The sequence below is a fragment of the Salvia hispanica genome, chromosome 1 (assembly GCF_029641045.1).
Source record: "Salvia hispanica isolate PSC_SH4W2 chromosome 1, Shi_PSC_v1, whole genome shotgun sequence".
Taxonomy (NCBI): domain Eukaryota; kingdom Viridiplantae; phylum Streptophyta; class Magnoliopsida; order Lamiales; family Lamiaceae; genus Salvia; species Salvia hispanica.
In genome coordinates this window covers 34,540,449-34,557,454 of record NC_142692.1, presented here as the reverse complement: position 1 = coordinate 34,557,454, position 17,006 = coordinate 34,540,449, and the positions used below count along the sequence as shown (strand labels likewise).

Below are 17,006 nucleotides of genomic sequence, written 5' to 3'. Positions count from 1 at the left end.
GTAGTACCCCATGTTATGCACATTGCCATTGGCCGTGAATTCGATGGAGGGGCCTAACCCGTTGACCCGCTCGTTGAAAAGGGGCGATGAATTGAGAACATTTAGGTCGTTGTTCGACCCGGCTATACCAAAATAAGCATGCCAAATCCAAAGCCGTTGGTCGGCAACGGCTTCAAGAATGATGGTGGGATGCGTACCTTTGTAGCCGGTAGTGAAATGGCCTCGCCACGCGGTTGGGCAGTTCTTCCACTGCCAGTGCATACAGTCGATGCTGCCGAGCATCCCCGGAAAGCCGTGGCTCCTCCAGTGCCAATCCAGCAGAAACTGGCAGTCAGCTGCGTCCGGCGAGCGAAGGTAGTGCTCCCCAAATATCTCTCGCACGCCCTGACAAAAATTCTTCAGGCACTCGTTGCTCTCGCCGCATTGCAGATACTCATCGAACATGTCGGCGGACCCTCCATATGCCAATTGTCGGATGGCAACAGTGCATTTCTGCAGGGCCGATAGACCGGGCTTCCCTGTGGCGTCTCACTGGAGCCGGAACTCGGGGTAACGTGCGGACAACGCATTAACAATGCGCAGGAAGAGGGAGCGGCGCATTCTGAATCGGCGACGAAATACATCTGTCGGATAACGTGGTTCCTCAGCAAAATAATCGGCGAACAGCCGATCGTGCCCACCAGCGTGGTCGCTGGGGATGTATCGGCGCCGCCTGCGGATTGGCCGTTGGGGTGGCTGCTGCATTCGAGCAAGCTCGCTTTGTATGAAACGGGAGATATAGTTGTTGACTGGGTTGTTGGCGAAACCCGCGACATCCCATCCGGTGGGAGCGGGAGGTACCTCCTCTTCGGAAGAAGAATGAGATATCTCCTCGTCGGACCGAGAATGAGAAGATGATTCAGAATTCATTAAATATAGATGGAGAGAGAGAAAATAAATGAAGAGAGAAAAGGGATGAGGATGAGGAGAGAATGAAGAGAGAAAAGAGATGAGGGTGGGGAGAGAATGAAGAGAAGGTGTGTATTTATAGGGGGGAAATTAAAATAAAAAAACAAAAAATATTTTTATCGCCGAATTATCGCCCACAGTGGTCGGCGATAATTCGGCGATGAATCGGGAGTTGGCGTTAATTCTACCGAATTAACGCCGAATTATCGCCTAAACCCTAAACCCTAAACCCTAAACCCTAAACCACCCCAACGCCCGGCGAAAACTCGGCGATACTCGGCGAAAATCGCCGAGTGTATCGCCTAACCATTGGGAGTGCTCTAACTCCTATAATTAAAATAATCTCACAACTCAATCCTAAATTATATTTTGGTATTATTTTATCTCAGAAACCGAACTCTACCTAAAAGTATAATTTTATATAGTGTTATTCTGAACTAACTAAATATTTAATACTAAATTTTATGCAATATTATTTTAAATTTTGATCTCATATAAAATGATCTTAGCACAAATTTTAATGATTTGTGCATGACAGAAGGGGTGTAATTTTACTTGCTTCAAAATTTGAAATAAATCAAAATAGTCATCATTGCCAACGTGCAATAACCCAAGAAATATCACTTCCAACACCCTCAAAAATAGATAAATTTATAAATAACACTGAGCATTAATATACTATTGATAAACTAAAAGAGAGAGAAAAAAAATAATGAAAAGAGGGTTAATGAATCATGGGATCCATGTCATCAGTGATGTAGCATTATTATTTATTAAAAACTTTCTATATTTAGACTTCGTCTAATTTTAAAGGGTGATCCAAAATGGTGAAACTAAGTCTATTTTATAGGATGGGGGAGTACAACTTAACAAACAAAAAATGCAGAAGTAGAGAAGTTAAAAAGAATATGTATACACAAGTAAACCAATTTTTGCTTATTGTATGTTTCATCCATCACAGTTTTGAGTATATATATGTATGAAATTGTCCCTAAACAGAGGCATCAAAAGAGTAACAATTTCTCTATCTCTCCCACATTGCCCTTCGTTTTCGATCTCTAGTTACACGGTCTTACAGACGCCTTGCGGCTCCATAAGAGCTGTCAAAAATAACGCGATCTTGCAGTTTCTGCACCGTGATATCGACCCCTTCTCTTCAATTGTAAACTTTCTTTTCACCATTTCAATGGAATCTTGAAGAAGGAAGGTAGATGCAGTAAAGAAATGAATGTGAATATAATCGTCTATCATATGTAGAATACCCGCTTATTCCCCAGAAAATCAGCTCGCTTGTCTCTTGAGGAACGGCTTCTGGCAGATTAGGAGCCTCTCGTTGCTGTTGCTCTCGATCTCCACGACTCGTGCATCCCATTTCAGATGCGTTGTCAGAGATCTTGCAAACTCAATGAGAGGAGTGGAGTCCCTCAGAATCAACCATCCCTGTGATTTTCCGCGTTCATCAGCAAAAAATAAGAGATTCCAGACGAAGCACAAGAGCAAAATCTCATTTTTACTCGGTATCAAAGCAAATAATGAGGCATAGAAGAGAGAAAGAAATTTGGATAAAAACCATTTATCTAATCTTAAGCTTTTAGATACGAAAACAAAGCAAACTTCAACGATATAAATGGTCCCGTCTCGATCTTGATTATCCTATCCATATATTGTCTCATAAACCGTCATTTAGCATAAACTAACATAGTATTATTTGGAACTTGAAGTTGAAAATATACCTCTGGACGAAGTAAACGATCTATCTCAGAAAATATATCGATCATTTGGCATTTTGGTTGCTCGGAAAATTCAAGAGAGAGAAGTCCTTCCGCGTGAACTAGATCATACGTCCTTGGATACGATGGAAACGGTTCACACCTGCCAAAAAAATACAAACTTTATATCCAATAATGATTTGGGAGGAACATAAAGACGTCGATAAAAAAGAGAAGCTCGGGACTCCTAATTTTTATCGAGTTACATAGGTAACTCAATTCGGGAAATTTATAAACCATAAACAATCCAATGACAAAGGAATGAAACAATAATGAATCTGTAATAGAAGGTAAGAATTACCAGTTATGCAGCAAGCCGGTAAAGCCCCGGTCAACAATTAAAGGGAGGCTGTTACGACCACTTGTAGGGACAACGTTCATAACCCAGACCGATTTCTTAGTCTCTAATAAGGCAGCGTTGAAACCTCCCAAATGAGCATTCATGTCCAGCACATTTCTCAGCATGTTATAAGGCGGAGAAGGATCTTCGTCGCCAGGCCTCTTTGGATGGTCTGAGAATATGAGCGGTGAAAGGAGAGACCAAAAATCTTGGACAGCGGATTTCCAATTTACAGAATCCTCTGCAAACTCTTCCGTGGTATAGCCTACACGAAAACCAAAATGAAATCAATCAGGATATGCTAATGAAAGGTAACACGGAATGTGTTCTGCACCAAGCAGTCTAGGTTATGTCAATTTTATTTACCATAACGTCCGAGTTCAGCTGAGGTCAATGCTGCCTGTGAAGGCCATTTTCTCCTTTCTTCAATAGGAAGCCAGCGGCGGTTTTGAGTCCCTCCAATGCATGATGGGAGCGGTCGATAATATGGGGTCTCGATATCATGGCCCTTGCTACAGAGAGAAAATGAACCACTTTTCCTGGAAACATGAGCAAACATTTTCTTCTGAGGACAATGCATCAATCAATCACTTTTTGGAATAAAATATGTATCTTATCATTGCAGCAAATTTACTATGTGCCCTGCTTACCTTTTGGAATAACAAATCTTCTTACTAGTCTTCTTCCACACGACAGTTTCGTCTTGCTGTGGGAGCATATCCCAGCAGAGATTTTCTGCTGCCAAACGCACCGTATCCCATTTTTTCAGGCTGGCTTTGTTGCGCAAGGAACGCTGAGAGTTTATTATGGGATCAGTCCACACAAAATATCCACCGGGTCGCAACAACCGATCAACTTCAAGCAAATATACGCCATCTGCATTAAATGAGACAACACTTAAAATGTAGGAAGATAAAGTTTACAATAGTAGAAAACATGTTCCTGAATAACACACTTGGTTCCATGAAAACTATATCAATCGAGTAGTTCTTGAAGATTTAGAATGCAACAACCTAAGAATCATCCCTTTCTATTTCTATGCAAGTGTTCTTGGAAAGTTTCCGAGAGAACTTAAGGATCTATGCGGCATCAACCTCATTTGACGTGGAAATTCAACAACTTTCGAGTAAACATAAAATACAAAAGGAGGTTCTTTAGCATTTATATGGAAATACACACATAGGTAGGGCTGCTCGACCTGAAACCAATCAAACGAACTTTGTCTTTGATGCCATTAGTGCAGGAAAAGCATATTTTCACATGCAAAATGTATTTTTTTGTGTAGTAGTAATAAAGTAACTTCTGCAATTTTTTCTCTTTAACCATTAACAAATAGACATTTAAAAAAGTACCTTTTGTGTCCCAATCAACTCGACATCTAGCACAATGAATCATGTCAAACGATATAGCCGGATATGGGAGCTGCTTCGATGTAAATGAACCAATCATTGCCGGGAGACCCCTTTCCAGGGTTAGCTGGACTTGACTGCCTGACGCCTCATAGTTTGCTAAACACATGGTTAGTAGTTGGTATGAAGATAAACGTGCCCCAAGACTACCATAACCACATTCTATGTCCAGGATGGTTCTAACCTGAAAATGGAACAAATAAAAGTATACCTGTATGTCAGAACCCTGAGAAGAAATTATCAAGTATGAAAAGGCATCAAATATTGCAACATAAACTGATACGTAGTATCAATCTGTCAAACATAACAACTCTCTAGCGCAAATGATCAATCCGAATCACAATATTTCATTCGTTTTACCACTCAAGTGATTCTGTAACATGAATAAAAGGATTTCCCATTTCAAATGCATCATCATTATTTCCAGCAAACAAAGTCGAATCATTCCTCATATATGACTAAATAGAAAAATATCAACCAACTGCTAGATCACCATAATGTTCTCAACGAATGATCATATTTTCCCACACTACTGCAATAAGGGCACTTCACAAAAAGGAGCTGAATCAAGCAAAGAAAATGATCGATGGTTTTCACTTACTCCGGCTTGTATAAACGAGGACTCGTTTCTCAGCCCAATAATTTCTGCAATTTGATGAGAATAATCTTCAACATCAAAGGTGGAAGACACCGAACGAAATGAAATCTGGTCTTCGTCCAACATCATCATCCTGTGATAACACAATAGAGAAAAGATATAAGATCAAGAGAAAGCCATTTCCAACATCAACTTCAGTTTGACTACGAAACTCACCTCTTAGTCAAACTACCAGAAGACAGGACCTCCTGCGCTGTAATATTAACATTCGCGAACCAGATTATATCTTTTCCAGCAGGCCACCTTAAAGGAATCCTATAGTTCACAGGTGGAAGAACCAAGCAGTTCTGCTTCGACCCATGCACACAATGGCGGTCATATTCTTCGCCACCAGAAAATCCCAAAGCAAGATTCTCCGAAACATTGAAGCACGGAACATAATTCTCCGACTCCTGAGAACAGTACTCTAACTCCCTAAACCTTGATGAACTAAGAGAAATCTCCCCAATTTCATACATATCAGAGACAAGCTGCTCCTGAAGTCGCCTATATCCATGGAACACTTGCCCTCTCGACGTTGAGGCTATAGAGAGCGACCACCAGTATGAACCGGTAAGAGCAAGAATCACAATGACTACTAAACTGAATTTGAGAAGGGAGAGTATCACTTTCTGCGAACTCCTAACCACCCCCGGACTGAAGGGGTCTGATACAAAACCGTGGTCACCCAAACTGTGAGGCGACTTTGTGAAAAGAAACCGAAAAGGGTTCTTCAAAGATAAATGTGTGGCATCAGCTCCATTCGGCTGATTCCGATTCAAATCTTCCTTCTCCAACTTGTCTTTCTTCTGAGAATCATCCCAATAATCATTACTATTCCCTGAGAATCGCCCACCGCCACTCAAAACACCCCGGTGAAGCGGCCTCGACATCTTACTTACCACCTAAACAGCAATGATCACATGAAAACTAAAGAATCAAAACCATTACCAATCAAAATATCTTAAAAGGAGAAAAGGGCAAATTGATATCATAAGGAAAGTGGTGGTGAGTTTGGAATAGACTATTCCCAAATCTGATAATAGATCCTCTAATTAAAAAAAAAAAAAAAAAAAAGATATATAGCACACACCGTGATTTATGGAAAACACATACACGGCGTGATTTGTGGAGAATACATAGAAATCAAATCTAAAAGAGGAAGCTTTACACTATACAAGTGAACTGAACTAAACCCAGAAATGGGAAATGCAAAATCCAAATCAAGAAATCAATATAAGTGATAAGCTAAGAAGATATCTGAAAAAACACAACTAAGATTCCAGTTACGGAATAAAAAAAATCACTCTCCAAATCTCACACAAAAACCCATTTCGATCAATGGCAACAAATGAATTGAAACAACAACATAAATGCCGGGCGCCAGTGTTTACCTAGAAAGATGCAAACTTTGGTAGAAACAAGAGAGCCCTCACTTTCAGCTAAATTCTGGGGCAAGTTTTCATGAATTTCTCACAACCCAATGTTCATTTGTCGCTTCCCAAAACCCTTCTCCATACCTTGATTTCACAGGATCACATTACAGAAATTGGAGCAAGAAAAAATCCAGCTAGAAAGTAGAGATGAAAGAGATTGCAACGAAGTGGAAAGGGGTGTTATATATATACGCATACAAATCGGTGGGACAGTGAAGAAATTCTACTGCGGAGTGGGATCCAATCTTATCATAGGCGGCTCGGTTAAGATCTCACTCTCTCTCTCTCTCTCTCTCTCTCAAATTGAAGTTCCCATGATTTCTTATCTTCTGTTAAATTGTATTTTTCGATTAATTTATTTTCACTTGTGTCGAGCTTTAATCATTTTTAATTCTAATCGAATGTAAGTACACAATACAAATATTTTGGTTATTTATATCCATTTACTTTGTTTATTTATAGGATATTGATTAAATTCGATTGTTGTTTTATTGCTTATATTTATAGGATATTAATTAAAGGTAAATTCGATTGATGTTTTATTGCTTATATATTTAATATTTATCAAATCGGCTCAAGTGAAGCCTTACTTTAAGCGATTTTATTGTAGTGTATCGTTTTTTAATTTTTTTTGTTTATTGTTTAATATTTTTGTATTAAATTATTACTATCATTAAACTAAAAGGAAATTTAGTTTGAAATATGGATGAGTAAAAGTAAGCCTGTAAAATTAAATAGCGCGTAATCATTATGATGGATATTTTAAAATATTTTTCTGAAATGTGTAACTATGATTGCGAACATTAATAAGTGGAGTCTAATCACATTAATACCAGTCATAATTCAGGGGTTATAATACAAGATGTGGAATTATCACTAAAAATGACAATTTTTCAGCAGTTTTTCCAATTTAAATAATTTATGTAGTAAATTCAAAAATAAAATGTATGTCATGTATATTTATTTCATATTTTGGAATTTTGATGATAATAAAGTTTAATGTTTGGACGGATAAGGAATTGCATGGACTAGTCCATTTCTAGTGGCCCGCCATATTATATTCTACTACTAGAGATATAATTTTGTAATAGAAAAAAGATTATTTTTAAATATTGCATCTAATATACTCCCTCCGTCCGCGAATAGGAGTCCCGTTTTTCCATTTTAGTCCGTCCACGAATAGGAATCTCGGTTCACTCTTCCCATAAATAATTATAGGGTCTCACCTTCCACTAACCCATTCCACTCACATTTCATTGAAAAAGTGGGACTTCTGTTCCATTAACTTTTTTCCACTCACTTTTCTTAATATTTTCTTAAAACTCGTGCCGCCTATAAATAAGACTCTTAGTGGCGGACATATGGAGTGTTCCTAATATTTGTCTATATAAATGGACTTCATATCTCTTGTAATGTACTCCAGTATCTCCTCACCGTCTCTGTATTTTATTAAAAAAAAATTTGTCATTAATGGTTAATTAAGACTAATCAGATAGTCAAACAGAGACCAAATCTCGAGGAAATTAAATCTAAAACTCCCTATATATTAGGTTTCTTTTTTACGTAAATATTATAGTTAAAATCCTACTCACATTCTATAAATTAAAGGTAACAAATTCGCGCAACATTTGGACTGATTTGATTGGAAAAAAGTGTATTTTCAATTTATATAATCAATAAATTTAAATTTTCATTTTTTTTAGAAGGGAGTAACATTGTTGTTATATAATGAAATGGACATCTTTATCTCGACTCAACTAAAAGTTGGATTTGAACTACACCTACCTTTTTTGCGTCAAACAATCAAAATAAGCATACATTTCATATACGCATATTTATTTATAAAAAGTTAATGTAATTTTGTAACTATATATAACTACAACTCGAAATTTCATCTAAAATCCCCTATGTAGTGGTCACCCTTGGATGTATTAGGTCGGGTAGGTATATTCACCAACCTTAATAAATGTGTGCATGTCCAAATTAGTCACAATCAATTGTAACATTAAAAATAGTTGTAGTAATATTTAGGATAATGAAATGGAAAATCGAAATTTATATGATTAATATACCTAGAAAATTGTAGAATTTGCATAGTTTTATAAATTTGGAAGTGGGATTAGTTATAATCAGCCAAATTATATTGTATAAATTTAGTTTGGATTTACCTAGATTTAAGGTTGAAACCAATTGAATTTTGAGTGTAACGCGGTAGTTAGTTGGACAAGTTTGGATTCGGGTGTATAGTCAACCTTTAGATGAAACTTTATGCTATTTTTAATTACTACTATTTCATTGGTTAAGTCAAAGTTGAGTTCACATATAAAAGGCTTAATTGTGAGTAGTTTTCAATAGTTTATACTTTGACGAGTCAATTCAGATCTTGAGTTGGTCGTAAATAACAAAGTTGAAAGTGAAGTATTACTATTGTTGATTGGTGCAAAAATTTATAACTACTTGCATCGTCCATATTAATTTTAAATACGAAGAGTTTAAACAAATTAATAATCTTACACATTATTTTAAAGGTGAATTCCACAATTTACAAATACTACTTTTACCATCTTTTCTTTCTGACTTATTTGGCTAACTACATATTATTACTCGTACTATCTTTTATTATAACTTCATCTATTTTTTTGGATGGATTTAATATTAATTATGATGAATTCGTGCTGATTTAAAAATGCTAGATACTATTATTACTAAGTACAAAATAATTGAGGAATAGTATAATCGTGGGGTGTTATATTGATAACTCAATACTTAATTGCTAACTACAACTAAATAATTATTATTAGATAATCAAATTAATGGCATATATCATTAGCTCCAGAATGTCAATACGATAAAAAAAAAACGTCAATAAGGATAGTAAGGTCAATTTACAATAAATTAGTTGTTATTAACTTTTGAAAAATATCTCATAACTTTAAAACGCATATAATTTTCTCGATTTAAATTATTTTTTCGCACAACATATATCAAATTAAAGATAATTTCATAAGGATTCTAACGAAATCTCACTTGCATATGTTCCGATGTCAAAATTTGAAAAAAAAATCAAAAATTTTCAATTTTTTCGTACAGCAACAGATGTTAACATGATATATAAAATATGTAAATATAATAAATGTACAATGTCAATATAAGCAATGTATTAGCATTCTCAAAGCATTGTGTTGATATTTTTTAAACACTATATTGACATTTTCATCCAAAACCTTAATTTGGTAGTTTTTTTTTTTATCTTTTTCGATTTAATTAATAAAAACAAACATTACACGTGACAAATTGTAGACCACAAGTTTTCTAAAATCTATGGTCTTAAATTAGTTATAGTTAGTAATTAAATAATGAGTTAGCAATTAATCACTCCCCTAGTAAAATCTGTACTTCAAAATGATAAATTACGTTATACATATATATAAAAAAAAAAGAGGTGATTATTGCGAAATTATATTCTAATTGTTAGACACGTTTAGTATATGTATCTAGGATTAGTTATCACCCCTACCATAGAAAAATAAATTATTATTTAAATATATTATGGAGAGTAAATGATTATGGTGTATGGAGGAACGTACGTGGAGTCGGCAAGAGATCTAAGGGCATCCACAATGGGACGCCCTAAGCGATACCCTATGCACCGCCACGTCAGCATTTTATCCTTCTCCTATTCCACCTGCAGTGGGGCGGACTATAGCCCGCCCTAAGCGACGCCCTAAGCATTTTTCTATTATTTGAATATTTAAATACTTCAAAATTTGGAAAACTAAAACTTCATTTCATTAAAATTCAAACATTACAATACGAAAAAAAACTACAATTTCTCAACGGCGGCGGTTGCGGGTCCAAACTTCTTCAATCATGTCGGTCATGAGCTGAGTATGGTCTTGTTGGTTGCGCATTGAGGCCTGTCGCTCTAGAACCGCACTGAAGCCAGTCGGTAATCCTCGAGTGACCGGCGAGGTCGCCGTGCTGGAGCTAGATCCGGCTTCATCATCCACCCAATTGGTGACATGGCCACGTTCTTGTTCGACTATCATGTTATGCATGATGATACACGCATACATGACGTCGGCGATGACTTCCTTGTACCAGAAACGCGCCGGACCTTTCATGATTGCCCACCGCGATTGGAGCACCCCAAAAGCCCGCTCCACATCCTTCCGTGCGGACTCCTGCTTTGCCGCAAACAAGACTCTCCTCTCACCAATTGGGCAGCTGATCGTCTTCAAAAAAACAGGCCACCTAGGGTATATGCCATCGGCCAAGTAGTACCCCATATAATGTGTGCGGCCGTTGGCAGTGAACTGAATGGCCGGACCGCGACCCCTGCACTGATCGGCGAATAGGGTGGACGAGTTGAGGACGTTGATGTCGTTGTCCGACCCGGCTACACCAAAGTAGGCATGCCAGATCCAGAGGCGGTGGTCAGTGACGGCTTCTAGGATCATCGTCGGGTGGCTGCCCTTGTAGCCGCTAGTAAATTGGCCTCTCCAGGCCGTCGGGCAGTTCTTCCACTGTCAGTGCATACAGTCGATGCTCCCTAGCATCCCAGGGAAGCCGTGCACCGTCTCGTGCATCCGCATCAGGCTCTGGCAATCGTCAGCAGTCGGGCGTCGCAAATATGTGTCGCCAAAAGCCTCCACAACTAACTTACAAAAATTCTTCAGACATTCGCGGCCAGTTGTATCCCCGACGTGAAGGTACTCGTCGAACATATCCGCTGTTGTGCCGTAGGCCAACTGGCGGATCGCAACCATGCACTTCTGCAACGGCGTAAGTCCGGGTCTGCCGATCCCGTCTTCCCGATACTGGAAGTACTCATCACGGGCCTCCAACGTGTGCACAATGCGGAGAAAAAGATCTCGGCTCATTCTAAAACGGCGGTGAAAAACATTCGGGCCCCACCTTGGATTCTAGGCAAAATAATCTGCGAACAGACGTTCGTGCGCTACGTCGTGCTCGCGGGGGACAAACGTCTGCCGTCGTATCGGGCGAGGGACCCGCGCCTCCGTCGCTGCCGCCGCCTGCTCCCGCTGCATTCGTGCCAAGCATTCTGCCTTGGCTTCATTAACGGCATCGAACAAGGCTCGAGTCAAGGCCCGTCTGCAGCCATCCGATGTACTCAAATCGTAGTCGTCGGGATTCATTTTTGAGTCGATGAGAGAGAATAATTGAAGAGAAATCGAAGAGATGTGAAATTGAAGTGTGTGAAATGGTAGTGAATAGTAGAGTTTAAATAAGAAAAAAAGTTTGAAAAAATTCAAAAAAAAAATCGAAACGCGTGCTCATCGTCCGCGTCGTCCACAGTGGCGGACGATGGGTATCCTCCGCGCATCGACGGCGGACGATCTATCGGGCGCGGACGATGGTTAACCCATCGTCCGCGTCGCATCGTCCGCACCACTGCGGATGCCCCAATAAATAGTGCATATGATTACACAAAATATATTTTAAAAATAAATGTAATACACATATTTATTAAATGCATAATACATCATGAATATTCATGATTCATGAGACACGCTAGCGTGACTTCGGATATACGGTGCACTAGTCCTTATAATTAAATCATTAATTATAATTAATACTCCTATCAAATAGAAACTAATCAAAGAAGAGTATAAATTAATTAATTCTTATATTACTAATATTCTACATTAGTTCATTTCAAATGGAGTATGTAATTAATTTCTTTAATTAGTTCTTATAGAAGTTCGATGAATTCGATCGAGCTGGCGCAGAAAAATAGAAGACATAGTATATACACATATTTATATAGAATTGTTAGTATAATTGATAATAATATTTTATAATGAAATGGCCATGGCTTAGTTACTGCAAAATCAGAATAAAATACGATGATCACATTCTGTAATGAGAAAAAAAAAAAAGACAAACAATAAATTCGATAACATGATAAATTTCGAAGCACCAAAGTCAGAAGCAGCAAAATAATAATATTTCTGTCTTCACTCGTGAATGTATTTTGTGCATTTTCACACTGCTATATGTCCCCTTGTCGACATCAACTTTTCGTCACTACATAAATAAACTGAAAAGTTACATATATGTAAATTAAAACTAATGGAATTAATAAATAAAATAATAAATTTGAATTAGTAGAAAGTTCATAGGTAAAGATTATTAATATACATCGACGCAAAATTTACAATACTTTAAACTAGGGGTGAATCGGTACGGTATACCGTACAGAGAGTATCATACCTCATACCGTACCGAAAGTAGCGATATGACAAAATTCTATACTGATACCTTACCGTATTTTCGGTATGCCAAAAATTCGGTATGATAATTTTCAATACCAATTATACCATTAATGCGGTATACCGTACCGTATTACGATATATCATACTTTTACTGTATACTGTAATACCGTTATACATGTTATAAAAAATCTACTATTATAATTTTTATATCCAAAACATTTAAAATAACATTTCCAAGTGTTCAACTATTTGAAAAAAATCCAAAACAATAAAATTTCAACAATTCAAATCCAAAAACAAAACAACCAAACCTATACCCAAAATATTTAAAATAACAATTAAACTTAAACTCGATGAAACCACCATAACCTAACTATTGATATTAATATTAAATATAAAATGAGACACGGTTTAGGTTACTGTTCAAATATGTGCAAATGAATCTGCGAGAGATGTGCGGGCGGAGGGATTAGCCCTAAAAGTAATGTTTGAGGTCTTTTATATAGTATTTAATTAGATTATGTATATTAAATATTTTAAGTTTATACATATAACATATATACTGAAGATTCGGTATACCACGGTATACCGCAGTATGGGATATTTGATACCGTTATCGTACCAAAAACTTTCGATACGGTTTGATATCGTACCGAAAACTACGGTATACCGAAAAATCGGTATTTTCGGTATTTTTTCGATATGGTAAGTCCGGTATTTCGGTATGTCGGTATATTTTCCCACCCCTACTTTAAACTAGACTGCGACTATTTTATTCCATCGCTTAATCGCATTGCCACATAAACAGAAAACAAATATCATCCTCACCATATTATTCGAGTTTTCACATTTCAATATGAACTGACTAAATTGATATTAAAATGATTAATTAAGTTCAAAATAAAATTTTGACATCATGAGTGACGTTTCTATAAATTTTCATTCAATTTTTTTTATATACTACTTTAAAGTAATTTTTAGATAAATGAGGATTGTGGAAAAGGAACTTGTAAGATCGAGAACATTATAAATTATTAGAGTTGTTGATATTTTATGTAGTAATTCTAAAGATTTGAAACTTCACTTACATATGTAAGTACATATCTAATGAAGTTTTCTATCTCTTAATCGACCTTTGACTCCACCTGAATCCGACTATTAAATTGATGAAAGAGTGGCAATCTAAATCTCGACCAATAACTATCATTATTAGAGCATCCACAATAGCGGCTAGTCGACCGGCTAGCCGATTCGCGTCGCTAGCCGGTCGGCTAGCCGAACTATTGCAACCGGCCAGCTGAAAATCGGCGAGAAATCGGCGTGGGCTAGCCGATTTGAGGGCGCTGGCCGCCATTGTGGCGTGTCGATCAGCCAGCGCCAATTTTTGTTTTTTTTTTTTAAATTTTTTTGAAAACCTATATATACACGATTTTAGTTTCATTTTCATTTGCACCACTTGTTTTAACGAGTTTTCTCTTTCTCTAAATTTCTGTACAAGAGCAATATCGAGCGATGGATAACAACAACGAGCCCAGTCCGGCGACGAGCGGCTCTCAGACTCCCACGGTACCCGTGGGATCTGGATGGGGCCAGATGGGCCCAGGGTTCAACGTCCCTTGGCAACAGTTGATGGGGATGATGGCTGGAGCGCCGGGGGGGATGCAGGGGGGGAACTAGGGGGGGATGCCGTGGGGGATGCCAGGCGGGGTGCAGGCGAGCGGCGGGCAAGCAGCGCCGGGATGGGGAGGTATGCCCCAAATGATGCAGCAGATGATGGGGATGATATGGCAGGGAGGGATGCAGCCCGGTATGCATCCCGGGATGGAGGGGTCACCGGGGGGGCACGGTCTATCGTCCCTCTCTTGATTTTTTGACGGCTTCGTCTCACACGTCGACCCAAGTGGAGACGTAGTTCACTGGCGATGACCTTTTGTCATTGCATGAGATGGGGGTCGATCTCGGGGAGTCGGACACCCCCGTTCCAGCGGGTCGGGCCTCGCCGAAGAAGAAGAAGGCTAAGGGGAAGGCCAAGGTGGTCGGCGAGTCGTCGCAGCCCGCTGTTGACGACACCCCCACGTGGAGGAAGTGGACGGAGGATGAGTACGCCGGCGTGGCCAAGGCGTGGTTGTCGGTTTGCGACGATCCGCTGGTTGCGAACAACCAGCGGGTCGTCAACATGTGGGCGAAGATTAGAGCAGCCTACAGGAGGAACTGCCCGCACGGGAAGGACTACAGCGGGGAGGAGTGCCGGAAGGGATGGGAACAGATCAGGGCCGCGGTCGGCAGATTTTCAGGGTTGTACACCAACGCCCTCCGCCAGCTGACTAGTGGGCAGAATGAGGAGGACGCCCGGAGGATAGCGGAGAGTCAGTTCCCCTTGCCGGGGAAGTATAAAGAGTTCACCTTCTGGGAATGCTATGTGTTGCTGAAGGACTCCGAGAAATTCCGGGCGGGGTGCGACGCTGGGTGGCCGAAGAAGCAGAGGCTGAACTATTCCGGCGACTACAGCGGCAGCAGCGGCGGATCCTACGACCTCCCCCCGGATGCTGAGGAGTTTTCGTCCCCTCCATCCTCTATTCGTCGCCCTCGCCGGGTTGGCCAAAAGCGGGCGCAACGGGCAGCGAGGGGAGGATCCCCCCTATCGCTCCAGGAGGTCATCTCGGCACCCCCCCCACACGCGTACACCTTATTCTTGCGTGCAAAAACGGAGGAACGGATGTTCGCGGTCTTCCAAGAGTGGAAGGCCGCAACCGACCCCACGGAGAAGAGGTTTCTCTACTCGATGCTCGAGAACATGCGGGTGGATTTGGATGCCTCGAGGGCACTGGTGGGGGGTTCAGACGCGGGCTCAGATACCCCGGGTGACGGCGGCGACGACGAGGAGTAGAGAGTGGCGGGGCTCGTGTGTGGAAGCCCTTTTTTTTTAAAAAAAAAATCATGTATTTTTTTAATTTATGTACCTTTTTTTTAATGAAATGAATGAATTTTCCCGTATATGTCTCGTAAATTTAATTCCGTAAATGTAGTTGTTTTTGAATTCTTTTTATTGCGGCTGGCCTATTTGAGTAAATGCTGACGTGTCAGGTGGATTTTTAGTGCTGTTGACGTGGCAGAGAGAGAGTGACTGGCCTATGATTAGCCTGTTCTTACAGTGGATGCTCTTATAGAAAATCTAAGGGAAATTCCGTATGGAGTTTATGGTATAAGTTCCAACATGCATAAAAATACATTTTAAAATTATTTAGAAATATAAGTTCTGAATATGTGGACAAGATCCACAATTCATTGGGATTGGGTTCAATGATGAAAATGGACTTGTCACACCCTACAATATGGGTCATTTTGTCATTAATTACCAAGATGTAGTGCAAGTCCCCTACTCAATTTCATTAATGCTCATGCAGTTTTTATATTGTATATTCCAATCCGTTCTTAAAAAAATATAAATTATTTTTCTATTATTCCAATCCTAAGTATGAATTTTTTAATTTTTAAATAGTTAAATAATATATTACTTCTATACATTATTTTATTCATAATTAATTATTTTATTCATAATTAATACTGTTATACTACAACAATTAATGGTATGGAGCTCATTCTTCACCAACATTATTTACACTATCATTTATCTCTCTCTTTTATTTTATCAATTATACGTTTAAATCCATGTTGAACCAAATGTTCATACTTTTCATGAACGGATGGATATACTAACTTTTGTCTCTTAGTTTAATTCAAGGCTCTTGGAAATAAAAATTGGGTGTTATTAGGGATTGAATTTTTTTTATGATTCAACCTTGAAAATAAAAATTGGATGTTATTAAGGAGAGAATATTTTTAATGATTGAATCAAGAATTTGATATTGTACAATTTTTCGTCTTGGCTGCCCAAAATTAGAGCATCCATATAATATAATTTGGATGCAACTTTTCAACTTCACGTTATATTAAAAGGCCTCATAATGAATTGATAAGCCTCCTTGGATCATCCACAATTTATACCCAAGTTTTCTTTAAAAAGTTTATTATTCACCTATAAAATCAACATTTTATATTTTAATTACTATACAGACAATTCTCCATAACTATCTATTTTATTTATCATTTTTATATTTTTAAATGAAAAATAAAAGAAGAAAATGAAAGAAAACAACAAGATGAATCGAAAATTCTAAAGAAATACTGTATCAAATATATTGAAATATCTACGACTTTTCCACGATAA

General features: G+C 38.5%; 1 protein-coding gene across 2 annotated transcripts; it reads right to left on the bottom strand.

Moving 5' to 3' along the window:
* Positions 1-1,837: 1,837 nt before the first annotated feature.
* Positions 1,838-6,820, bottom strand: TSD2 (S-adenosyl-L-methionine-dependent methyltransferases superfamily protein). 2 transcript variants are annotated; one of them, XM_048124953.2, is made up of 10 exons: positions 6,498-6,820; positions 5,281-6,008; positions 5,068-5,197; positions 4,410-4,650; positions 3,708-3,933; positions 3,424-3,596; positions 3,019-3,322; positions 2,682-2,820; positions 2,211-2,388; positions 1,838-2,141 (listed from the first exon to the last, which is right to left on the bottom strand). In XM_048124953.2, exons 2-9 carry the CDS (start codon positions 5,994-5,996, stop codon positions 2,230-2,232), a joined length of 2,088 nt encoding a protein of 695 aa, XP_047980910.2. In that variant the 5' UTR covers positions 5,997-6,008; positions 6,498-6,820; the 3' UTR covers positions 1,838-2,141; positions 2,211-2,229. The 2 variants fall into 2 exon arrangements, with proteins under 2 accessions (XP_047980910.2, XP_047980909.2); XM_048124952.2 differs by having other exon boundaries at positions 1,838-2,388; positions 6,498-6,819.
* Between the last annotated feature and the right edge of the window lie 10,186 nt (positions 6,821-17,006).

Bases quoted from the DNA above. Each gene is read 5' to 3' on its own strand.
- TSD2 (XM_048124953.2), bottom strand. From the start codon at position 5,996: ATGTCGAGGCCGCTTCACCGGGGTGTTTTGAGTGGCGGTGGGCGATTC. The intron at 5,198-5,280 runs GTGAGTTTCGTA...GTGTTATCACAG, and splicing joins TCTGGTAGTTTGACTAAGAG to GATGATGATGTTGGACGAAG. The intron at 2,821-3,018 runs GTAATTCTTACC...TTTTTTTGGCAG, and splicing joins ACCGGCTTGCTGCATAACTG to GTGTGAACCGTTTCCATCGT.